The sequence below is a fragment of the Neophocaena asiaeorientalis genome, unplaced genomic scaffold (assembly GCF_003031525.2).
Source record: "Neophocaena asiaeorientalis asiaeorientalis breed wild unplaced genomic scaffold, Neophocaena_asiaeorientalis_V1.1 scaffold33, whole genome shotgun sequence".
NCBI classification, from domain to species: domain Eukaryota; kingdom Metazoa; phylum Chordata; class Mammalia; order Artiodactyla; family Phocoenidae; genus Neophocaena; species Neophocaena asiaeorientalis.
The window spans coordinates 1,147,769-1,174,617 of NW_020171988.1; the positions used below are offsets into that span (position 1 = coordinate 1,147,769).

Below are 26,849 nucleotides of genomic sequence, written 5' to 3' on the forward strand. Positions count from 1 at the left end.
TTTGGGGTGATGCCTGTCTCTGTGGGTCGGTGGGCCCTTTCGTCTGGGGCCGGTGCCTGAGGCGGAGGGAGCTGACGCGTCTTTCCGACGAGCCCCCTCACCCTGCGCAGGAGCCACGTCCGGCGCTCCGGCCACGCCTCAGTCCCCCTGCGCCCCTCGGTCTCGCCAGCAGCCTCGGCTTCTCCTCGCTTGTCCACCTCTGCTTCCTCTGCCCAGTCAAGCTGGGCAGTGGGTACGAGCAGGCCTAACAGCAGTCCCGGTGCCTGAAGCCATCCTCAGCTCCTTCTCGAGCCCCTCTGTGGGAACACGGGCTGCCGCCATCATGGTGAGTGGACGAGGCCTGAGGGGGTCCTCAGGGCGGCCGCGGCGCTGAAGGGGGCGGGGGAACGGGAGCCGAGAGCGGGGCCACCCGGCTTTCCTGTACTTGGGCCCGGCCTGAGGGCAAGGGGGAGGTGGTCCAGCACGGCCTACAGGGCGTTGAGGGCTGGCGGAGGGGCAGGAGGCCAGGCTGTGGGAAGGGAGTGCCCGGGGCCCCGCCCAGCACGTGCAAGCCCCGCGGCCATCCCGCCACCGCAGCCAGGGTGTGGAGGGGTTTTCGGCCTCCGCCGTGGACTGGGGGGCGGGGACCCCGCACCGCCCCACCCCCACCCCACCCTAGAAACCTCTCTTCCCGTGCTTATTCTGAGGAGCCAGGCGGTGAGGCCTCCGCGAGATGGCGTCGTGCCTGCCGAGCACCGTGTGTCGTGGCCTCAGGGGTGCCTGCGTGCAGATGCGGAAGCCAGGCCCAAGCCACCTCGGGAGGCGGGGCCCCACGGGTCCGGCTCGGGGCTGGGGTCGGGCTTCCTGGCGGGACTTTGGGGGCGTGTCGAGACCTGGAGAGCTCGATCCCGCGGTGCTCCTGGGGCAGCCTTGTGCCTGCGGGGTGGCGGCAGCGGGGACCGCGGGGCAGAAGCTCACCCGACGCCATCATTTCCCTACGAGGTCGGCGCTGGCCACGCCTCTGAGCGGCCGCAGGTTGGGGAAGTCTAGCAGTTTTTAACCCGGGGAACACTTTTCCCAAAGAGAAACCAGAAACCTTCAACAAAATGTCCCTAGAGTATTACATGCTCTGTTGGGTGACATTTATGTGAGTTTTGTTAAGTGCATTTAGTTGATTTCACCACCTCAAGGTACAGCTCTGAGAACACTTTTGACCAACCATCAAGTCACAGGTGTATTATATATGTGTAGTTGTCGGTAGTGTAATAACTATTATTTTCTGTATTTTTAGAGGCGAAGGGAGGAACTTTATATCCAATTTATTAGAACATAAATTTTAAAGTAAAAATTTGTGATTGTATGTAACTATTTGTAATAATTATGTCACGTACGTATCCATAGCAATAATTAATAATCTGAGTTACTGTAATTATTTCCAACTTTGTTCTCTCCTCTTTTTAGAGGAAAAGGGAGGAAATGCTAATAACTTAACTGATTTTTTTTCTGATACAAAACTAATACGTTGGGCTTCCCTGGTGGCGCAGTGGTTGAGAGTCCGCCTGCCGATGCCGCGGACACGGGTTCGTGCCCCGGTCCGGGAAGATCCCACATGCCGCGGAGCAGCTGGGCCCGTGAGCCATGGCCGCTGAGCCTGCGCGTCCGGAGCCTGCGCTCCGCAACGGGAGAGGCCACAACAGTGAGAGGCCCGCGTACCGCAAAAAAAAAAAAAAAAACTAATACGTTAACTCATTGGAAGGTAATCAATGTAAGAAAGTAGAGGTCCATCTTAATCCCAACATTTAACCACTATTGAAGTTTTGATGTACGTATGCCCTTCCAGATTGTTTTCAAGCATGTATTGCATATATACAGGTACATTTTATTTTATAAAAATTTTCCCGTGCTATATAATACTATCTTACAACCTGTATTCTTCACTTAGTGTAGTGGGCTTTATTCCAAAGAGAAATTTAAAATAATTTTGAATATATACTTAGTTATTTTACCAAAAATTATATATTTCTATACTACCATTACTTAATTTTACTAATTCCCTTATAATGAATAATTTGTTTACGTTAAAACAATACCATAATGAGTATGTTTGTGCAAATGTTTTGGCATGTTTATTCTGTTAATAACTTGAAATAAATTGCCAGGAGTGGAATCACTGGGTGAAAAGGTTATGCCCATTTTATAACGATTTTGAATTATGATACATTTTTCTTAGTAACTCTTGATAAAGCACGTACCAGTATGTATTCCCACTGGTGGTGTGTAGTGTGACCCCTTCTCCTCACACTTTCCAATGAAAGGTATTGCAGTTTTTAAAGTTGCCAGTCTAATAACTGGAAAATATTTCACTGTGTTGATGTACTTTTTCTTTTGTTTATCATTAGTGAAGTTGAAGTTTGTCATTAGCTTTTTCCATTTCTTTTTTTTTTAATTCTTAATCCACCTTTCTATTTGCATATTTATCTTTTCTTGGTGATTTATAACAACTCTATATTAATACATTAGTCATATAGGAAAAAATTTATAGGTATGATAAGGAGAGAACCTTATTTCTAATTTTAATGTAAATTACTACCATGTTTCACTTTAAGCTTGATGATAGCCTAGATTTAGATCAATAGAAAATAAGATGTTTTTATTTTACTTGGGTTTTTTTAAAAATTAAGAAATGGATGCTGTATTTTATCAAATGCTTTTGCAGTGGTGAATTACAGTAACAGATTTCCTAAGAATGAACCATCCTTGAATTTACAGTGTAAACTGTTCTTAATTGTATATTTTTTTGTATGCTGCTAGAATTTTGCGTCTCAGTGTTGAGGGCAGGGGTGGACCATCTTAACCAGATTTTGCTATTTAGATGGTATTAGTTTTATTAAATGCATTGAGAAATATTCTTTTTCTTTTCTCTGAAAAATTTTTTAAAACATTTGAATTTTCCTTCTCTTCCACTCTCTCTCCTGTCTACTGTTGTTTCTGTCTAGGTGTGCCCCCCTCTTAGCGCCCCACTTGCCCTCCACACACAAATTACCTGTTTCTTCACAGTTTGAGAAAACTCCCAGTGAAACTGACCCAGGAATTGAGTGCTCTTTCTTTTCTTAAGATTGTCTTTAAAAGTTCATTTCTCTGGAAAGTTAGTCATATCATCAAGATTTCCAAACTTACTCCTATAGAGCATTCTAATCTGTACTCATATTCCGTTTTTTCAAGACTAATGTGTATTTTTGTATTCTTGCCTTTTTCTTGCTTAGCTTTCCCAGGATTGTTTGTTTATTGTTTGGATTCCCCCTGCCCCCCAGAGTCCATTATTTGATTTACTTAAAGGGTTTTATTCTGATTTTCATTTACTATTTCCTTAATAGAATTTCCTTTTCTCTTTAATAACTACTTCCTTCTGTGGATATGACGCTGATGATTGCAAATTATTTCATGCTTGCATGAAGATATAATAGTTGAATAAAATGTCAAAGAGCTGACATCCCAGAAGCTTTAGTAATGATAAAGGTTTTTTTTCCAGCTTTTAGTTATCTTTGTCATTTGGTCATCCAGATATAAAAGGGAATATATTACTGTGAATAGCAGTGACGAGAATTGTGTATATGATGGCCTCCAAGTTCACCCCTACTTAATATTCCAGAATTACTCATTTCAGAACCCATCAACTCACTTGAAGGTGTAATTAAGAAAAATAATTATTTCTTTCATTTAATTTACATGCAGTTTATTTTCTACATGCTGTTGGTAGGTAAGATGAATTCTTCACCAAACTTTTTGCTTTAGCCTAAGAATTCATTTGTGAAGTATTTTTAGCAATAGTTTAGAAGTAACCAAAGGTTGTGTGTGGTTCTGGATTTGTATATATAAGTTATAACTATGTAAATACACACACAGGCAAAGTTTTAAAATCCCTATTGTTCAGGTGTCTTAAAATGGAGTACTTTCCTTACTTTAGCTTTGAGCACCATCTGCTGGCTCAGGACTAGGACGGACATAACGATGCCTTCCTTAAGACATTATGACACTAGTGAAATGATTTGATCAGTTTTATACTTAATACCTCAATTAAGCAGACAGTCAATTTGTACAACCCAACCCGAAACCAAACTTTCTATAATATCTAATGGCTTTTTTCTTTTTCGCAAATTACTGTTTAGTTGTCTCAGACATCCATTTTACTTTTGTAAATAGGACATAAGAATTAGAACTTCCGGGCTTCCCTGGTGGCGCGGTGGTTGAGAGTCTGCCTGCCGATGCAGGGGACGTGGGTTCGTGTCCCGGTCCGGGAAGATCCCACGTGCCACGGAGTGGCGGGGCCCGTAAGCCATGGCCACTGAGCCTGCGCGTCGTACGGAGCCTGTGCTCCGCAACGGGAGAGGCCACAACAGTGAGAGGCCCGTGTACCGCATAAAAAAAGGAATTAGAACTTCCCTCTTCGATTCTGGCAACACTATCACAGGTTCTCAGCTGTGACCCTGTGCAAATTTGGGGCCAGATAATTCTTTGTTGTGGGAGGCTCTCCTTTGCGTTATAGGATGCTTACTGTATCTCTGGCCTCTGCCACCCAGATACCAGGTACACCCCTCAATTGTGACAACCAAAAATGCCCCCGGGCCACAAAATCTTCCCCGGTTGAAAATCAGTATATTATCATAACTCTTTATAATCTGGCACAGTTTTCTGGCCTAATGTTATACCTCTAATTTAAAATACATTTATCCATTTTGGTTCACAGACAGCTAATATTATAAATAGTTTGTCAGATAAAAAGGTATCCAAAGTTCATCCACAAACGAACGGAAAATTGAGAAGGAGAAAAGTCTATAAGAATTTCAGAACCGCTATTTTGTTTTATTCCTGTTTTGGGTTTTTGAATGTGAGCTAATTGAAAGAGATTGGTAAATTGTCTGTCACGAAGGGAAATCTAGTCAAATTTCTTGATAGTTCAAGGTATGTGACTTATGTAATATAGTCCCATTTAGAAAAAAAATTATAAAACATTTAAAAATGGAAAAGCTTTAGAAATAGTTTTTACTTTCTCTGATTTTATTGTCTTGGAATATCACTGTACCATAGTTAAAGGAAAGAATCAGGAACTATTCAGACAGAAACACTGAATAGCAAGTATGAACACAAATTAATAGAGAAAAGCCCAAACACTCAAATTTGGTAATTTAACAATTTTGATTTCATAGCTAATTAGTACAGCAGCTTGTAGAATCTTAAATTTATCAGTAATTTCTAACACTTAACAAAGTAGGAACTCTACCTGCTTTTCATTATTGTAACTAATTTCTGTAAAAATTATTTTGCTTATCTTTTAAAAAATACGTGTCGGTTGGTTTCTTTTGTCCTTGCTTTTGTTTTCCTTTATAAGCTGAAGTGTAATAGCTATATCTCTCTCTTGCAGCCTTTTGTATTTACTACTTATAATCAATAGGCACTTCATAAATGAATTTCAAATGAGCAAATGTGCCATAAACTAGTTTCCTGAGGTTCCAACTCAAGTTAGTTGTTAATTAATAGAGTATCTACAAAATAAGTACATAAATCGTAAAACCAGGAAAGAAACCTTTCTTTAACCTATTGAAAATAAATTCAGATACCAGGATGCTAACCGTATTGGCATACCACTTTATAGTTTACAAAAATTCACAGATGTTATCTCACTTCATTCTCAAAGAAGTTTTCCAAGAGAGAAATAACTGCCAAGTAAGTGATTTATAACTTAGTAAGGGACACAAATGTCTGACTAAATCAATTTTTAGATCTCCTGGCTAAATCAGTTTTTGTTTCCGAAATATGTATTACCAGTAAATTCTGATTCAGAAAAATCTACATTAATCTCAGTGTGGGAAGCCTAAAGACAGAGTTCTGACCAGAATTCAGAAAAGTAATAAGTTTCTTGTGTGGGTCTCTGAAAATAAAGATGATATCATTTGTATCTGTCAGCCCCTTGTGAAAATTAGAATTATCAGTAGGACTTATTTGGTATTATTCAAGAAGAAAAACATTATTTTAAAGATGCTATGAACACCCTACCATTAGGGAAGAGGATTATAAACCCTTTTTTTTTTTAAAGCAGGAGCTATGATATATGAGCAAATGATGTTTTCATGATCCATTTCCAAAGTAAACAGGCATACTAACACAAGGAGTGTTAAAATTATAAAGTCCGTGTTAGTTTTGGTGAATAGGAAGATGAGGCAAAACAAATTGGTTTAAAACTTTCTTGTTTCCTTTTTGATGCAACTTTAAAAAAAATGGTATCTTTAAAACCATACTTTTGAATAAGGTACTCAGAAAAATGAGAATTTGCTTATTGACATACAACAGGATGATTTTAGTAACTTTACTTTTTACAAAGCTGAACTTTCTGATTACTTAACCAGTTCACGTAGGATTTCACAAACTCAATATAAAATCACTATTCTGCCACAGCACTGTACCAGGGTAGTGGTGAGTGACACTGGGTTTGAGAAAGTACTATATACCCTTCTGTTTAAATTTCATGCTGATTACCCTAGACCTTGAGCCTGAACTAAGCTACATTGATGACTAATTTACAATAAAAGTAATTTATATGAAAATATTTTGTATTTTAAAAACATAAATTGTATTTCATATCATCCGTCATTTTAGCCTGTATGTCTAGTGGTGATGTCTGCTTTCCAAATTACAGTCTGCTGCAGATCCTGACACTCCAAACTCAACCATCTCCAGAGAGGCCAGCACCCAGTCTTCATCAGCTGCCACCAGCCAAGGCTATGTTTTACCAGAAGGCAGAATCATGCCGAACACTGTTTTCGTTGGTGGAATTGATGTTAGGGTATTGTATTCATGTTTCATTTATTTTAAAAAGTATTTTGTGAATAGTGGGATTTGGGCCCTGTTGTAAACATAAGGCTTTTTTGGGGCATTGTTTTTATGTTTAACCTAATAGGGACTAAAAATATCTTTGACAAAGAACTACAGGTAGTTTGGGGGTACATGGAGGAGATACTTCCACATCATCAAATCTTCTTTATAGTATAATTGAAAATTTTGAATGTTGAATATTTAATCTTGAAGTCAAATTTTTCTTCATAGATGGATGAAACCGAAATTAAAAACTTCTTTGCTAAATATGGTTCAGTAAAAGAAGTGAAGATAATCACGGATCGAAGTGGTGTGTCCAAAGGGTAAGTGAAACATGTTCAATATAAATTATAATAAATATCTGAACTATAGCATCTATAGAGTGTCAGAAAATAAAATTTCAAATCTGGTATTTTAACATTTGTATAAATGTAATTTGTTACTTTGTAATTCCTTTCATGTAGAAGATAAAAGTTTGTTGCCAGCTCTTTTATTTAATCATTTGCCTAGTGTTTGTATTTAAATGTTTCCCATCTTCATTTGTTTCACTTAAGTGGATTAATCAGTTATATTGAAGAATTGTTTTCTTCACACATTTCACAGTACCTTAAATTTTAACTATCTTACCATAGATAGTAAGTTAAATTCAGGTTCATAGGTATGAATTTTCTGTTAGTCTTTGTGCATTCTAATACAAATGACCGTAGGAAAATAAAACAGTAGTATTTATAGAGGATCTATCATGTATGTCTTACAATTATTTATCTCAGTATATTCTTCATCCTTTATCATTATTACTTCTGTCAGTTATTTCATGGAATAATGAAGTTTCAAACCGTGTACTGTTACGGTAGTGATTTTATACTCATTTATTTGCCTTTCTAGCTATGGATTTGTTTCATTTTATAATGACGTGGATGTGCAGAAGATAGTAGAAGTAAGTAATCTTCTTTTGGGAAAAACTCTCTTAATTACCTTATGGATGCAGTGTTCAATATTGTTTTGAGTCCTGAATATTTACTTAGTCTTGTATAATGTATAGAAATAAATATACTTTCTGTTTGAAATCCAGACTTAGAATAATCTTACATAACTTGTGAGAACCTGTTTATTTTTGATTGGGCATCCAGCCTCATGATCCAGAGACAGGAAAGATAGACAGAGAGTAAAGGTTTTTGATCAAGTTCCACAGCACCTCTCAACATTTGATTAGAGTAGTGAAGGTAAGTAAGGTAGCTTCAGGCTGATAAATTTTGATTTGGTATGTTTTTAGCACTGATCTTCTCCGATAGTAGTAATTTTAGAGAACTTGTGTGTTTACCAGAGTCTTGGAAATAAAGATTTAGACATTGATTCTAGTTTTGTTACTGTTTTATTTTCAGTCACAGATAAATTTCCATGGTAAAAAGCTGAAACTGGGCCCTGCAATTAGGAAACAAACTTTATGTGAGTAAAGAAAGGAATTGTTCTCATTGACATGTGTAGCTTTTCAGAGAACTAAAAATAGGCTTTGTTTTCTTTTCTTTAAAAAGGTGCTTATCATGTACAGCCACGTCCTTTGGTTTTTAATCCTCCTCCTCCACCACAGTTTCAGAGTGTCTGGAGTAATCCACACACAGAAGCTTACATGCAGCCTCCAACCATGATGAGTCCTATTACTCAGTATGTTCAGGTAAGAATTACCTACATTCCTGTTTTTTGTGTGTATGCTATTAGAAATCTTATACAATGAGATGGGGGCACCTTAAAAATTAAGCCAGTCTCACTTCTTACGCTCTGTGGAATTACGTCAACAATTTCCATAATAAGTGACAATATTATTCCTGTTTGAATATTTTTGAGTGATGGGACATCTGTTACTCCTGTTAGAAATCTGTCATTCTTAGTGTTACTTTTTTTTTTTTTTTTTGGGGGTCCGGGGGCCTCTCACTTTTGGGGCCTCCCCCAGGCCACGGCCCACCGGCCCAGCCGCTCTGTGGCATGTGGGATCCTCCTGGACCGGGCACGAGCCCGTGTCCCCCGCATCGGCAGGTGGACTCTCAACCACTGCGCCACCAGGGAAGCCCAGTGTTACTTCTTATACTAAGCTAAAATCTGCTTCTATATAGTTTGTAAGCCTTTATCTTAGAACTGATGGCTGTAGCCACATAGAATATATCTTTTTTTTCCCCAGATAACTCGTAGAATATTTGAAGGCAGCTTTCCTCATGTGTATGTTTGGTTTGTTCTTTTCTAGGGTCAGCTATTCTTTATTTGCAATGATTCCAGATGCCTTCTCATATAGATTGTTGATTTCTGGATGTGTTATGGTTCTAGAATGGATAAATTTCTGGTGACTTAACTATATTTGTAAACTCTATACTTGGAATACTTACCTCCCATTGATGATATTTATTTTCTTCTTAGTTCAGTTTACTTTCTTCAGTTTAAAAGACATTTCATTTTTAGGAAAAGAAAGAAAATAATAGTGAAGTAGTTCTGCAGTGTCTCTCATTTGTTTACATTTTCCATCTACCTGAAGTGTAGGATATATCTTTTTATACTTGTCTTACTTAAAACACAGATAGAAGAAAAGCCCTACTTGTTCCTAACATTTACCATGAGGAATTATTACCTATTCTGGTATATTTATGTATGCTACTACCTAGATATTTTCAATCAATAAATACCTTTTGAAAGATATAAGACATTGTATTGTCTTTTTTCTAGTTTGGGGTAATAAACTGCCCTTAACTTTTAGAAGTGAAATACAGAAAGAGCCAGAAAGTCTGTAGGAGGATCCCACGTTACCCCGAAATACTGTCAAAGGAATACAAAACTGCTTAAAAGTATTTTTACAAAAAAAGAAAACACATGTATTAATACAACTCTAACATGGAAATCTATTCTAATAGAGTCTTATCATCATGTAAGAAAGAACTTCTGGATGGGAATAAATATACAGATAAGGTAAACTTAGGCTGGCAAAATCAGTCACTCACCTTATTTATCTCTTCCTTCTCCCAGCCCAAAAGACTAACATTTGACAGAGAATACTTATTTCTTCATGAAGCCAGTCACTCAAATAGAATCTTGCATTGTATATGAAAAAATTAAGATTTCCTTATTTTCATATTTTTCTTACATTGGGAATAATATTCCTTCTTTCTGATTTTTAAAAATATATCTTGTTCATTCATTCTTTCTGTAAAATTTATTTTCAGGCTTATCCTCCTTATCCAAGTTCACCAGTTCAGGTTATCACTGGATATCAGCTGCCTGTTTATAATTATCAGGTAATTTAAGAGGGATCAAAATGATTTACATTGGAATATTATTGAGGCCTTTATTTATGTAAATTTCCCTAATAGTTTGTCATTTAAAGTAGTTGAGTGTGCTTAAAATTTAAGAAAAAAGTTGGAATTAGTCTAGAATTAGGGCTTCTCTATTACTTAGAAATAAGGGAATGAACTTAGAAAGAAGCTTTTGACAGGAATGAGTTTAGGAAGAAGCTTCCTCTTGTACAAGATGTGGTGTCCCCTTCTATATTTCAACATGTGTTCTTCATCTTTTCTGTCAAATAGCTGAAACATCCAGGCTGACTTTTATGAGTTTTTCTAATGGCATAGGTTGAAATAAAATGATTACTCAGTTCTTAGAGCATTGAATTCCAATTATGTTTGATAGTGTTTATTTTAGCTGGCTGCTACAATAGTAGTTCTCTGAATTTCTGCCCATGGATATGACCATATCTATGGTAATATATTCAAAGAACTGTATGTTTGAGTTTTCCTGTAGACCAACTCCAGAAAATTGAGAAAAAGATGGAGTTTATATATGAAAGTAACAATAAAATCCTTAGGTATCAGAAACAGAAAGTACTTTATTCTTCCATTTTGTTTCTTTTATTATAACAAGGTCAAGGAGCCAGCATGACAGATACCTCAACATTGTCTATCTCATATCTTTGTGAAAATGTGAAGGTATATTTAAATAATAATTTCCTTTTTTTTTCTAAGATGCCACCGCAGTGGCCTGTTGGGGAACAAAGGAGTTATGTTATTTCTCCGGTAAGGTGAATTAGCGAAACATGTACTTCCTTTTTTAAAGTTTTTTACTGTTTAACTATTATATATTTTAAAGTATTTTACTGTTCAGCTATTATATATTTCTTGACCTTTTGCAATATCAAGTATGCCTAGAAATATTTTAAATGCTCTTTTACATTATGTGTTATGTTTTATTTCTTGTCAACCCAAGTATATACTCCCATGGGAGAAACTGTGCTTTTTGTTTCTCAGGTTGTTGTGTGTGTACTTAAGCAATGGCTGCCCTGCATACAACAAGTGCTCAGTTACTTGTTGATAGAATATGTAACCAAGAAAGGTAGTTTTAATAACTATGCTAATTCTAACTCCAGGGATTTAGAATTAGTATTGAATCTGCCTCTAGTTTTCTTGCCATAAAAAATGTGACGAAGAGAAGCAAAAATGTTTTGCTGTCAGTACTGTTATATGTTATATAAGAAAAGGAAAAAAAACAAGAGAGGGTGCTACCTCTAAAACACCTGTGCCTTTGTTACCTTCTGTCTTTCATCAAGATTGGATATTCGAAGGATATAGTATGAGCTGAAATTCTCAGGCACTAGGAAATTCCCTTCTCATTCCCTTACTATATGTTGGAGTTTCTTTTTCTTAGGGAAATTGTCCTAATTCTGATTGTGTTGACATTTCAAAATAAAAAATTGCCTTATTGCATTTCAACTCTATAGTTTGAAATAGTTTCTGAAATAATGTAATTGAACTTCACAATCCACATTTAGACTTTCAGTGTCAGCTCACATTTTGAAGAATAGATTTAGAAATGTATCTAATGTACATCTCTTTAATTACACTTTTATCATTTTAAATGTAGACTTATACAGCCGTTAACTACCACTGTAATGAAGTTGATCCAGGAGTTGAAGTTTTGCCAAGTGAATGCTCAGTTCATGAAGCTACTGCATCCTCTGGAAATGGCCCACAAAAGGCAAACATCTAATTTTGCTTATTAACATTTATATTTTTATTGTTTCTCAGGTTTTAATAATGGCCATTTGAGAAGCAAGCATCTTTGCCCAAATTTAAATACGTTACAGAGCTTGAGTCATTGACTAATAACTTTGCAATTTACATAAAAGTTAATGAAATTTTAGGCATCCCCAAACTTTCAGTGTGTATATATAGTTGCTGATTCAGTAGTCCTTCCCTCTGTTCTGTTTTCATTGGGGTTTTTTTGTTGTTGTTTTTTAACCGTAGTTTAATAAATATTGTATTAACGTGATTTGGTGGAGTGGGTTGGTTTCCTCAAGAATCCTACTCTTCAAAAGAGGAATTAGTATGAATTATATCTACTTTGTCTTTTGCCAATTTAAACATTTATTTAGCTAAATAATAATATACAGTTATTTACGGTATTCTCTCTGTAACATTATATATGGTAGCAGCTCTCAAGAGTGGTGGAGCCACTAGTAATTGAAATATTAAAACAGGCAGAGTTGTTTCTTTTTTATCATTAGAGCAGATCCCTATAATAGCAGTGTCCTCACTCTTGAATTCTGTGTTTTCTCGTATGGGTGAGAATATGGAAGTAATTGATGTGATTGGAATGTGCATAATAACATAGGATGATTCCCATTGGAGTATGTGTACTTCGTTCATGTGTTTCTCAGTGGAAAAATGTTGAGAGCTACTGAACTGTGGGGTGAAAAAATTCCCAGATTTGTTACACAACTTAAAATTTGAAAAAATATCGAAATAACTTACAGTATAATTATATTACCAAAGTTTAACCTAAATGTTTCTTGAAATGTTGAAGTTCACTGTTTTTTATCTAACAGGAAAAATTAAAGAGGCTTAAGCAAGTATCTTAGGGCTTGACTAATTGAGCTTTTTAAATCAGTACTCTATCACTAAGTTTCTGAAATAATTCTTAAATTTGGTACAAAAGTTACACACTAAGTGACATGTGGCACGTATTACAAAATTACCTGAGAATTCTTTAGAAATAAGTGTATGTGTTCATTAAACTTTTTCAAAAAGCTTGTTCCCAGTGAGTAAAAGGAGGAATAGTCTTTACCGAAAACTTCTGTGTTTCAGAAGTCTGTGGACCGAAGCATACAGACAGTGGTATCTTGTCTGTTTAATCCAGAGAACAGATTGAGAAGCTCCTTTGTTACTCAAGAAGAGTACTTCAAGGTATGAAAGGAATAGTGTACAGGATAAAAAGCACACTTGTCAGCCATAAAGTATCTTCTTTCTGTGGTCTATATATTTTGATACTACATAGAGCATATATCAGTAATTGAACTGTTAGCTTTTGACTGTAACCCAGTAAATCTGTGAGTGAGTTTTAAGTGGCAGTGTATTCTAGCTGCTCAAATCTTGATATAGTGTCGTTTGCCCTTAGGGAAGATAATCTTTAGCAGAAGCCTATACTGTAATTGATAGGGTTCATGAGAGTTGAATGAGAATATTGGCTTGACCAAATAGGAAATGAGAAAATTTTAGAAAGAGAAAGCAAAACTTAAGAGTACGTAGATATTGGACTGAAGAGAAGAAAAGAAATTGATCACTCAGATGATGCCTGAACCAACAGTGTTTTGGGGGGGAGAAAAGAGGTAAAATGAAGTGGTAAAAAGAGCTGAGTAGAAAGAAATGGAAGTTGATTCAGAGTTGGTGAAGTGGAGAAGAATATGGGTGTTTGAATTTAAGAAAGTTCTGGTTTCTGACCCTGGTTCTGTCACCTTGGACAAATCATTTAAATCTTATTAAGGCTCCAGTTTTTACAAGTCTGAAATGAGTCTCTAAGATCCCTTTCAGTTGTGAGTCTGAATATGGAAAGGAACCGGTCGCTTCAATGGGGGAAGAATACTGTGCTTTTTAGTAAAGGGAAGGTTTTTGTTGTTTTTTGTAACAGGTTTATTGAGATAACGATTTTCGTACCCCACAGTTCACCCATTTAAAGTGTGCAATTCAGTACTTTTTAGAATATTAACAGAGTTGTGCAACCATAACGACAAACAATTTTAGAATATTTTAATCACCCCCAAAATAAAGCCCCTGCCCATTAGCAGTCACTCTCTATTCTCCCAAACTCTCTAGCCTTAGGCAACCACTAACCTCCTTTCTTTAAGAATTTGCCTGTTCTGGATATTTCATATAAATAGTATAATATGTGACCTTTTGTGAGTGACTTAAACTTAGCGAAATGTTTTCAAGGTTCATCAGTGTTACAGCATGTATCAGGACTTCATTTCTTTTTATTTATGGATCTGCCACTTTGCGTTTATCCATTCATCACTTATTTGATAGACATTTGGGTTGTTTCCACTTTCGGGCTCTGATGAGTAACGCTGTGAACATTCGTGTACAAGTTATTGTGTGGATATACGTTTTTATTTCTCTTGGGTATATACCTAAGAATGGAATTGCTGAATCACATAGTAACTATGTTTAACTTTCCAAGGAGCTGCCAGAATTTTTCTAAAATGCACCATTTTGGAACCATTTGTAAGCCATTGCTTTGTATCTTAAAACAGGGAAAGGAGAATAGCTTTTTCCATCTATGAATGGAAATTGGATAAAGCTTAAAGTGTTTTTAAAAGGAATACTTAGGAGTTCCTTTAATGCAGAAGGCTAGAGCTGTAGCAGAGTTAAGTTCTTAACCCCCTTCTCATTGGGGAGTAAACCCATTCATTTAAAGTTGATCTTTGTTCTCTTGTTTCATTCTGCATAGGACAATTTAAAAGGAAAGTACTGGGAGCTGTAGGATAGCTTACTTTTGCCCAAGGTTCTGCAGGTTAAATAGGTAGTACTAAAGGATTTGTTTGCAAAGCAGAAAATCTTTAACCAGCAAGTCTTTAAACTTGAATTTTTACCTGGTATTAAAAGTTTCTCTTTGAACCTTCCAAAATTTTCTGCTTCTCTGAGCTAAGAGTTAGAAGTTGTATAGCATATCTTGACCTACCTTGATTAGCTAAATGTTGTTATTGTTGTTTTAATTGAATGAGAATGCACTGAGGCGGGATATACACTGTTGCCATGATAAATTCCAGCTCCTTCATAATCTTTCATATCCTGCCTGATCTCTGAAGATACTTGAGTTTGTGACCAGTTTTCTGGGCTTTAACCTAAATAGGATATTACCCTGTTAACAAATTACATAATTTCCAGAAGTCACCCTTCTTTATGTGACAATGGAATTTAATCCCTAGGAACAGGGCACAGTTAAGCTAAAAGTGTAGAGAAGAAATATTATTATTATGTTATTGCTGGTTTACTCAGCTCCATTCCTCTTTGTAAGGCCTCATTTCTTCTATCTGCACATCTGCAAGCAACATAAAGTGAAAGGAAATTTTTGCATATATTTTTATTTTTCTATTCATTTCCTAAAAAATTATATATCGGGCTTCCCTGGTGGCGCAGTGGTTGAGAGTCTGCCTGCCGATGCAGGGGACACGGGTTTGTGCCCCAGTCCGGGAAGATTCCCCACATGCCGCGGAGCGGCTGGGCCCGTGAGCCACGGCTGCTGAGCCTGCGCGTCCGGAGCCTGCGCGTCTGGAGCCTGTGCTCCGCAACGGGCGAGGCCACAACAGTGAGAGGCCCGTGTACCGCAAAAAAAAAAAAAAAAATTATATATCTTCATTACAGGTTAAGAATATGCCTTTAAATATGCCAAAACTTCTATCTTTTAACCTGAAAGCATAGGGTTTCAGATTGAAGTGGATTACTCTTCTCGAGCCATGATTTCTGTCAGATGTATTTTAGTAAAAATAGGACTTTTAAAAATCTCATGTGCTTTTCACCAGCTGTCTTTTGGGGACATGACTGCCAAATCATGAGTTAATGTACATAAAAGGGTATTGATTCTAAGTCCTCTTTTTCTGAGTTACTCATACTTCTTTTTTAACTAAATTGTTGAATAAAACTGGTCATTGGTACATTGGTTATCGCAAAGTTCAGGAATGCTTCCCCAAAAGGATCACTTTTCTTTCATTATTTATAGCGTTTAAACCCAAAATAAATGCTTTTTAAAGTACAATATTTTTTATCTGTCTTAGGTGATAATGGTAATAGGAATTTTCAGTGAAGTAAAATGGAGTATTATTTCTGTCTCTTCTAGGATAAACGAGTTCATCACTTCAGAAGAAGTCGGGCAGTGCTTAAGTCTGTTTGATCCTCTGCTAACTTTCTAGTCTCACAGGAAGTTGGAGGTTTTGAATAGTAAGAAGAGACTGAAAGTTTTTCCCACTATTTTAGAGATTTAATTCTGAGTTTTGATAAATCACACTTAGATTTTCTATACAAGTTATATTAGATTGCCTAGTTTTATTTTACATTAGAACTGTTTTTCATTAGACATTTACTTAGAAACTGGTTCTGTGTTGAATATATGGTTAAAAGTAAAAAAAAATTGAGACTGAAAGGAATAACTTTAAGATTTATCTGTAAGGATTTTTTTAATTGACATTTTAAGAGTTTAAAAGCAAATGCTGATTTCCAGAAAAATTGTTTTAGAAAACCTATTTTGAAAAGTCAGAATTTTGATTGTTTAACTACAAGCACTTCACTTCTCCAGCAAGTACCTATGAACAGTACAGTATCTACAATATTTTGCTTTTATGATTTGTCTAGAAATTTACCACAAAAGCAGAGTTTTCAAAACTGCATTTTTAATCAGTGGAACTCAGTATATAGTTGGCTTTATTGAAGTTTTCCTTATCTAAACCCAGTAAAACAGATTCTAAACAAATAGTCCAATCAGTGGGTCTTACATTTATTAGTTCAAAATATTTAATCTTATCTAGAATCCACACATAGAGATATCCGATTGGGATGGTAACTAGGATAACTAAAATTCTGGGCCTAATTTTTTTTTTTTTAAAGAATCCAAAACAAACTAAACTTCACTAGGTACATAAGCTTCTCAGTGAGTTACCATTCTCCTTTTTTTCTTTTACTTTTTTTTTCCTTGAAATGATAAATTCAATGGCTGTATCTTAAATTGTGCAAAATGTTGGTATTAAAGAAGGCTGAAACTTCTTTTATGTCACTTAAAAGTTAATCAGAGTATCTGAAAGGAATAGTTTTTATAAAAAACATTAAAATATTAGTTATTTGTTAAAGAACAGGTCGATTTTTATTTTTGTTTTTTAGCTTATTATATTTTCTTTTTTAAAGTAAAATATGTCCAGGAGAATCGAATTAGTTTTGGCGTTTCTAAACCACAAAAGTTGTTGAGTAATACGCATAGCCCAAAAATACACTAGCGTTGTGTTAACAATCCATTTTTAGATTAACTAGGCTCCTGGTTAGACATTTGTAAATCGTGACAAACAACTAGAGATCCAGAGCCCCTTTGCTCTACCCACAGTCTTGCTTTTCCAGTCTGTAGCACCATTCTTCCAGGAGGTTTGCTTTTAGGATAGGTGATGTAAAGAAGAGAAGTAGCAGTATAAGCAGTATGTGGGCTAATAAGCCTTGGAAAGGTAGCAATGGGATAATACCTTTCTAAGGGAAACACTTGTATCAGCATCATTTGACCTGCTGTGGACATGAGTTTAACGTGGCTTCCTGGCTTTTCTTTCATTGGCCTGCCCCTTCACTAAAACATGGAAACTCCATTTATCCTTATCCTAATGAAGCTTCCATGGGCCATATCATCAGTGCCCATTGTTTTATAATCCCTAATAATTTTCATTCTGAATCTGAAGGGAGGAGTCTTTTAACTTGAGGATCCCCAAGAGAGCTTTCTTAGGCCTCAAAATTTGAAAGTGCCCTGAAATTTGTTCTTTTTAAAATTCTTTGTACTTTTTTGTGTGTGTGCTATAACATTCTTACACATATTATTCTGTGATTAAATCTCCAGGTTACTGTAAATGATACCCATATTCTAAAGAGCCAATTCTGATTATCCCAATATGACCTTAAGTAAACGAAGGAAATAAATTTTTGTCTGCTGTTTTGTTGGACTGAAGTATTTAAAAGAGTAAGGTAGAAGGAAGAGACAAAATCCTGAACCTTTCAAAATGGAAAATTAATTTTAAACTTAAAAGTGTGTTTCTATTACCTATGCTGATACTGTCTTTGCATAAATGAATAAATAGAAATAAAACCTTTTTTCAAAAGCGTTTTAACCTACTTATTCATGTCATCTTAAAAAACATGGTGGGGATTTGGGTGGGTAGTATGTGACAAGATTTAGATCCTTGAAATTCAGGAGTGTAAATATTTTTCAGTTTCTTAATCTAGCCGAGTTCGTTTATAAAAGCACATTTTGGTACATTGTATTTTTGCTGCTCTCTCATGAAATTAAGAGATTTTCATGAGAAAATAATTTCTCTTAGTTGAGTTGGAGATAGTTTACAGTGGGTTCCAATGCAGTGCATCAGCAGAGCAGTGCCTAGTAGGAATGCTGGAGAGTCATGTATATGACTGCAGTCCCATGGCCAAGGTCCCTCTCTGTAAACAACTTGGACTTTATAAACACTTTGTTGCACACTTTTGGTCTAATCTCTGTGACACTACTATTTTGGGGAATTGCAGTTGTTGATAATAGAGCCTAGATTTTTCATATTGCATGTACTTCATGAAAAAGAGTGCCCTCTGAATCACCAAAGATTAAATTTTGATGTTTAAAGTATAATTTGCTGACGATTAGTAGTACTTAAATGTGTGTATACTCATACATATATACTAAGCATTATCCAGATTATTTGATTAGTTCTGATCAAGCTAAATTACAGTTTTTAACATTTTGAGACCCTAAAACTAGACTATATATTTTAAAACAGTGGCTTTAAATCTACTTGATAATTTAAGTGTATTTGCAGTTGAGGATTACCACAAAATTCTCAACACAAAGCCAAGTCTTTGGGATTGAAAAAAATTTCATAGAACACCTTTTTGTAAAAAGTTTCAAATTACGGCAAAATCAAGCAACTCCAAAGAGTTTGGTCCCCTCTGTAAGAAGTTTATTCTGCATGCTTTTCTTTTCCTAGTAAGAGCATGTTATCTTTGTAATTGTTCAAAATAACTATTCATTATTCATTAGCACCCTTAAATTGCAAGGAAGTCATTGAGTTTCAAAAATAAATACTCCATTGCAGTTCCCTGTAGTTTATAAAGCCCTGTACCTACTTCTCTAAAATTCTCTTGCTTGTCTTTAAAGGTAAATTCATAAAAATGGGCTGCCACATTGCTTAATAGGTTTGCCTGCTTTCATTGCCATTGTTTGAGGGTAATTAGCAACAGCGATAAGGCAGCATGCCACTCTGCTTTCACAAAGAAGTATTAGGGTGGGGGACCATAAGGCAGAGAAAAGCTTCCCATTGACCAAATCTTACAAATAGGCCCAGCTGTTGAGTGTGATCATTTGGAATCCCTGAAACACTTCTAGATGAAGATTGCTCCTGTACATATTTCGATAACTATGTAATCTAGCCCTTCCCAACATTATGTGTAATATGTTTTCTCTGTGTGTAACTGAATCTTTTTGAATCTTCCTCACCACCCATCATCGAAGACTCTGTAGACAGTACATTTGGTAGTAGAACACAAACATAAGTTCAGACTATAAACATGTGTTTTTGAATGCTCATACAGAATATTCAGTCTGTATAGAAAAGAAATGATAGGCAATTCTGCATTGCATTTAGAGTTAAAAACGTGTCCAGTATGGCTGTAGCTGTGGGCCAATCCTAAGAAAATGCAAAAAATTGTCTCTCAATACAGAAACTGAAACTGCCACTGTACAATTAAGCTCTGTGGTAGCGATATTTTATGTTTTTAACTGGTCTGAAAGCTTTCCAGTTGAGTCTCTAGTTCATTTTCCCAAGGCACACGGGGCTTTGTATCATACATGCACGTCTGTTAAGGCTGCGTGCCAGGAATTGCCTTTTCTCATATGAAATTCCCAGATACCAGTTCACTATACCTTTAACAATAGAACAAATGCTTGCATTACTGGGATATTGAAGTCATGAAAGCTCTATAAATTTGAAGCAATAGTAACATTTCAAGCAGTTCAGAAAGTTGAAGGTTTTAATCCTTAATCAGTTCTTTACAAAAAGCAAATCTAGCAAAAGTACATTAAGGCTCTAGTCACATCTGTTATCTTTCTCCAAAAGAAAATGAATAGAGACATGCTGTATTCTGCCTCAGTGTTGGGTGAAACTATTTACTGTAGAAGAAAGGCAGGGCTGGCACTCAACTGATCTGTGCTGGTAAAGCCAGATCAGCTGTTTCCAGTGGGCTGGTCCCCTCTGCCCATGCACACATGTTAAACATTTTTAATATTAGCAACTTAGCCCCATCCTCCAGAATAAATCTGGCTGGACCCATGAGAATGGGGAGGGGTAATTTAAATTATAGAGGCCATTTTCTCTTTGTTTTTGCCTAAGCTAGACCCCCTTCACAGTCAAGTCTGAACAACATTAAAATAGTATACCTGGTAAATGAGAAAAGTTTTAACTGCACTTTCTTTCTTTCTGAAACAGGGCATGGTTGCTGCTCATTATTCTGATTGGTGGTGTGTCTGTCTTTGACAAAGTAAAAACCCATACACTCAGTATCCAAGGTTTTATCAATGATTAGGTCAACCTCATATTTAACAGGTCAAGTTTCAGTGATCCCAGTCTCACAGGGAAGTCAAAATACATCGGAACCATCATCTGGGGTGTTTCTCAGAGATTTAGACTCCTGGGCCCTATGCTCAGATATACTTACTCTGTAGAAATGAGTGGGCTCAGTAACATGCATTTTTTTGAAAGTCCCTTGGGATTCTTACCTCTGTGACATTCACTTTGAGAAGTACTGCCCCAGATGGAGATCTTAGCATCTCAGGCTACCCCTAGATTGAGGATAGCTGAATTTGGAGAACAATGCTGTCAAGTCCATTTTGACAAGTCCTTATGACTCATTCATAAGGGATTTTGTTGGCTTAATCTTTCCCTGACAAGCCTGTGCCCAGGAGTGCCATTTGTCCTCAGACCAGGTTGACTCGTGAACAGGCTGAAAAGTGGATTGAATGAAATCTGAAAGCCAAGACTTGTGACCAAAAATGAATGGTAAAAGAGAGTGACTGCAGGAGAAAAGCTGGATGTAGAGGCCAAGTGTAGGCCGAGTGTGAGGGACTAGGCTCAGCTTGGAGGGCAGAGTGGACTTTATGGAGGCTGAGATGCCATACTTCCCTCCTGGAGGGTCTTAGGCCCATTTGGCTAATTTTAAAAACATTACCTGGATTTTAGAAAAGTATGGTCTGTCATTTCTCCTATTCCTGCCTTGGAATTAACTAGTATGTCTCATCCTTAACAAGAATATTAATAACACATCAACATTGGAAATAATAAGTTAAATCAAGTTCCAGAGACAGTCTTGAGCATACTGAAATCTGAATTGTGTATTTAAAAAATTCACCCATAATTCATGTGAAAATGAGTATAGAAATAAGTATACCTTTAAAGAATAATAAAATACTCAAGTTAGCATAAGCATTTACCAATAAGTAGCAATTCCCTCCTCAAAAAAGAATATTCCATTAATTTAAAAGTTCCCTATATGCCTTCCCTCATCACACCCTCTTCCTCAAGAAGTAACCACTAAATTGAATTTTGATTTAATTATCCACTAAATTGTTGGTTGTTTCTTTTCACACTTTTTTTAGATGCTTTTAAATTTTTATTTCACTTTTTTGAGGATTTTATTTAAAGACTTCATTTTTTCAGAGTAGTTTTAGGTTCATAGAAAAACTGAGAGGAAGGTACAGAGATTTCCCATATGCCCCCTCACCCCACACATGCACAGCCTCAGCTATCATCCACATCCCCCAACAGGGTGGGACAGTTGTTACGATGGATGGACCTACATCGACACATCATAATCACCCAAAATCCATAGCTTACTTTAGGGTTCACTCTTGGTGGTGTACGTTCTATGGGTTTGGACAAATGTATGATGTGAATTCACCATAGAGTATTTTCACTGCCCTATAGATCTTCTGTTGCCTATTTACCCCTACAACCTTACTCCCAATCCCAAGCCCTGGCAACCACTGATCATCTTACTGTCTGCATAGTTTTGCCTTTTCCAGAATTTCATATAGTTGGAATTTTACAGTATGTAGAGTTTTCAGATTGGCTTCTTTCACTTAGGAATATGTATTTGTTTCCTTCACGTCTTTTTGTCTTGATAGCGCATTTCTGATTTCATTGTCTGGATGTACCACAGTTTGTTTATCCTTTCACTACTGAAGGCATCTTGGTTGCTTCCAAGTTTTGGCAATAAAGCTGCTTTAAACATCCATGTGCAGGTTTTTGTTTTTTTTTTAATTATTTTTGGCTGCATTGGGTCTTTGTTGCTGCACACGGGCTTTCTCTAGTTGCGGCAAGCAGGGGCTACTCTTAGTTGCAGTGCGTGGGCTTCTCATTGCGGTGGCTTCTCTTGTTGTGGAGCACTGGCTCTAGACTCGTGGCTTCAGTAGTTGTGGCACATGGGCTCAGTAGTTGTGGCTCATGGGCTGTAGAGCACAGGCTCAGTAGTTGGTGGTGCATGGGCTTAGTTGCTCTGTGGCCTGTGGGATCTTCCCAGACCAGGGCTTGAACCCTGTCCCCTGCCTTGGCAGGCGGATTCTTAACCACTGTGCCACCAGGGAAGCCCCCATGTACAGGTTTTTGGGCAGACAGTTTTCAAATCGTTTGGGTAAATTCCCAGGGTACAGTTGCTGAATCATATGGTAGGAGTATGCTTAGTTTTGTAAGGAACCACTAAAGTGTCTTCCAAAGTAGCTGCACTATTTTGCATTCATTCTCACCAGCAATGAATGAGAGTTCCTGCTGCTCCACATCCTCGCCAGCATTTGGTGGTGTCAACGTTCCAGATTCTGGCCATTCTAGTAGGTGTGTAGTGGTATCTTATTGTTTTAGTTTGCATTTCCTTGATGATATATGATATGGAGCGTCTTTTCATATGCTTATTTGCCATCTGTGTATTTTCTTTGGAGAATTGTCTTTTAAGGTCTTTGGCCTATTTTTTAATTGAATTGTTTGTTTTCTTATTTCTGAGTTTTAAGAGTTCCTCATATATTTTGGAAAACAGTTGTTTATCAGATGTATCGTTTATTTTTACTTTCTCCTCCAGGATGTTTCAGATGTACCTTTTGAAAATATTTTCTACAAGCCTGTGGCTTGTCTTCTCATTCTCTTGAAATTGTCTTTTGCAGAGCAGAAATTTTTAAACAAAGTCTAGCTTACTGATTATTTCTTTCATGGATCATGGTGTTGCATATAAAAAGTCATCTCCATACCTAAGGTCATCTAGGTTTTCTCCTATGTCATCTTATAGGATTTTTATAGTTTTGCATTCTACATTTAGTTATATGATCCATTTTGAGTTAATTTTTGTGAAGGGTGTCTAGATTCTTTTTTTTTTGCATGTGGCTTTCTAGTTGTTCCAGCACCATTTGTTGAAAAGACCATCTTTGCTCCATTGCATTGTCTTTGCACCTTTGTTAAAAATCAGTTGACTACATACTTACATGAGTCTGTGTCTGGTCTCTATATTTTGTTCCATGATTTCGTTTTTCCTCTTCTAGTTTTTCTTTTCTTCCTTCCTTCCTTCCTTCCTTCCTTCCTTCCTTCCTTCCTTCCTTCCTTCCATTTTAACAGCTACATTAAAGTTGTATAATTGGTGTACATTAAACTACATATATTTAAATTGAACAATTTGATGAGTTTTGACATAAACATATATATAATATATATATACACAACCATCACAACAGTCAAGACAAGTAGCATTTCCATCACCTCTTTGTAATTCATTCGCAACTCACCTTCAACTACTAACCTTCTTTTGGTCACTATAGATTTGTTTTGCACTTTCTAGAATTTTATATAATGGAATCATACAGTGTATATATTCTTTTATGTCTGGCTCTTTCACTCAGCAGAATTATTTTTAGATTCATCCATGTTGTTGCATGTATCAATAATTTCTTCCTATTTATTGCTGTGTTGTATTCCATAATATAAATTTACCACCATTTGTTTATCCACTCTTCTGTTGATGGACAATTGGATTGTTTCCAGTCTTTGGTTATTGCAATAAAGCTGCTATGAACTTTTGTGTACAAGTCTTTGTATGGACATATGCTTTCATTTCTTTTCTGTAAACACCTAGGAATTGAAGAGCTGGGTCTCGTGATAGGTTCATTTTAAATTCGTAAGGAAACTTCCAGACCGTTTTCCGGAAACAGGCAAGGATAAGGTAGCATCATCATCTCTCCTGTTACGTTTGTGCTACAATGATGTTTGAAGGTTCTTATAAAATTAAATGAGAGCATCTGTTTCACCTGTGTCTCTGATTGCCTGGAGATTTCTTCTTTTTTGCTCCTGTAGTTCCTAAAACAGTGCTTTGTATAAGGCAGATGTTTAATCCACCTTGGATGAATGAATATCAGGTAATGGTTTATCTGAACAAATGTGATGATTTAAGCACCAAAATGAATGACAGAGCAAAATTTGAGCGATCGAGAAATAGGTAAAATAAATAAAATAGGTAAAATAAAATAGGTAAATAAATAACACTGTCTTTTAAAAATTATGCAAGTAATTCATTATGGAAAAATTAGAAAATACAAAATAGATTAAAGGAGAAAATAAGTCATCTGTGATCCTTCCCATTCCCTCTTTAAAAAAATATCTTATTGCTGTTCTTTTTTCCCCCCAATATACTCTTATTAAAGTTAGGGCCAGTGGTTCTCAACTCTGGCTACACATAAAATCACCCAGGGAGCTTGCAATGGACTGAAGCCCTCATGAGTGGGATTAATTCCTCTACGAAGGGCCTGAGAGAGTTCTCTTGCCCCTTCTGCCATGTGAGGTTACAGCAAAAAGATGGCCATCTAGGAAGAGGGCCCTCACCAGACACCTGAATCTGCCAGGACTTGACCTCAGACTTCCCATCCTGCAGAACTGTGAGAAATAAATTTCTGTTTATAAGTTTATAAGTCAACTGGTCTATTGTATTTTGTTATAGCTGCCCAAACAGATAAGATAGATCTCTTATCTGGGTAGGTCCAACGTCTGGGTCCCATCCCAGAGATTCTAATTTAATTGGTCTAAGGTAGAGTCTGGGTGTCAACAGTTTTCAATCAACTTTTTCGAGGTGTAATTTACATACAATAAAAATGCATCTATTTTAGGTGAACAGATCCAGTTTTGGCAAATGTATATCCCCTTATAAACACTATAATCAAGTATAGACCATTTCTATCATCCCCAGAATAATCCCTGTTCCATCACCAGGTAACCACTGATCTAGCTGGTCACTGTAATTGGGACTCCGTAAGCACTAGAATTTCGTGTAAACAGAATCAAGCAGTCTGGCTTCTGTCACTGCATCATGTTTATGAGAGTCATCATGTCGCTACATGTTTCAGCAGTTCATTTTATTTCTTTCATATAAATTTTTTAACATCTTTATTGGAGTATAATTGCTTTACAGTGTTGTATTAGTTTCTGCTGTATAACAAAGTGAATCAGCTATATGCATACATATATTCCCATACCCCTCCCTCTTGCATCTCCCTCCCACCCTCCCTATCCCACCCCTCTAGGTGGTCTCAAAGCACCGAGCTGATCTCCCTGTGCCATGCAGCTGCTTCCCACTAGCTATTTTGCATTTGGTAGTGTACATGTGTCAATGCTTCTCTCTCACTTTGTCCCAGTTTACCCTTCCCCCTCCCCGTGTCCTCAAGTCCATTCTCCTATTACCATTTTCTTAATTGTTTTGGGTTTGTTATTGTAGGTCTTTTCCTTCTTTTGTGTTTCCTTCCTAGAGAAGTTCCTTTAGCATTTGTTGTAAAGCTGGTTTGGTGGTGCTGAATTCTCCTAGCTTTTGCTTGTCTGTAAAGGTTTTAATTTCTCCATCAAATCTGAGTGAGATCCTTGCTGGGTAATCTTGGTTGTAGGTTCTTCCCTTTCATCACTTCAAATATGTCCTGCCACTCCCTTCTGGCTAGAGTTTCTGCTGAAAAATCAGCTGTTAATCTTATGGGGATTCCCTTGTATGTTATTTGTTGCTTTTTCCTTGTTGTTGTAATATTTTTTCTTTGTATTTAATTTTTGATAGTTCGATTAATATGTGTCTCGGTGTGTTTCTCCTTGGGTTTATCCTGTATGGCATTCTCTGTGCTTCCTGGACTTGATTGACTATTTCCTTTTTCATATTAGGGAAGTTTTCAACTATAATCTCTTCAAATATTTTCTCAGACCCTTTCTTTTTCTCTTCTTCTGGAACCCCTATAATTTGAATGTTGGTGCATTTAATGTTGTCCCAGAGGTCTCTGAGACTGTCCTCAATTCTTTTCATTGTTTTTTCTTTATTCTGCTCCCTGGCAGTTATTTCCACCATTTTATCTTCCAGGTCACTTATCTGTTCTTCTGCCTCAGTTGTTCTGTTATTGTTTCCTTCTAGAGTATTTTTAATTTCAGTAATTGTGTTGTTCACTGCTTGTTTGCTCTTTAGTTCTTCTAGATCCTTGTTAAATGTTTCTTGTATTTCATCCATTCTGTTTCCGAGATTTTGGATCATCTTTACTATCATTACTCTGAATTCTTTTTCAGGGAGGTCGCCTATTTTCTTCATTTATTTGGTCTTGTAGGTTTTTACCTTGCTCCTTCATCTGTGCCATATTTTTTGGTCGTTTTTTTTTTTTTTTTTGGGGGGGGGGTCCTTTTTTTTTTTTATTTTATTTGGTCTTGTAGGTTTTTACCTTGCTCCTTCATCTGTGCCATATTTTTTGGTCGTTTCTTTTTTTTTTTTGGTGGGTGGTGCTGTATTCCTGTCTTACTGGTTGTTTGGCCTGAGACGTCCAGCACTGGAGTGTGCAGTCAGTTGGATAGAGCTGGGTCTTGGTGCTGAGATGAGGACCTCCAGGAGGCCTCACTCCAATTGATATTCCCTGGGGTGTGAGGTTCTCCGTTA

General features: G+C 36.8%; 1 protein-coding gene across 2 annotated transcripts; it reads left to right on the forward strand.

The window, feature by feature from the left end:
• The first annotated feature begins 205 nt into the window (after nt 1-205).
• DAZL (deleted in azoospermia like) lies at nt 206-17,978 on the forward strand. Of its 2 annotated transcripts, XM_024747782.1 has the most exons (12): nt 208-325; nt 6,671-6,817; nt 7,078-7,169; nt 7,732-7,783; nt 8,229-8,292; nt 8,379-8,518; nt 10,050-10,121; nt 10,845-10,895; nt 11,740-11,853; nt 12,963-13,061; nt 15,988-16,088; nt 17,734-17,978. In XM_024747782.1, the coding sequence occupies exons 1-11, from the start codon at nt 323-325 to the stop codon at nt 16,039-16,041; spliced, it is 888 nt and encodes a 295-aa protein (XP_024603550.1). In that variant the 5' UTR covers nt 208-322; the 3' UTR covers nt 16,042-16,088; nt 17,734-17,978. The 2 variants fall into 2 exon arrangements, with proteins under 2 accessions (XP_024603548.1, XP_024603550.1); XM_024747780.1 differs by having other exon boundaries at nt 206-325; nt 15,988-17,978.
• Nucleotides 17,979-26,849: the final 8,871 nt, after the last annotated feature.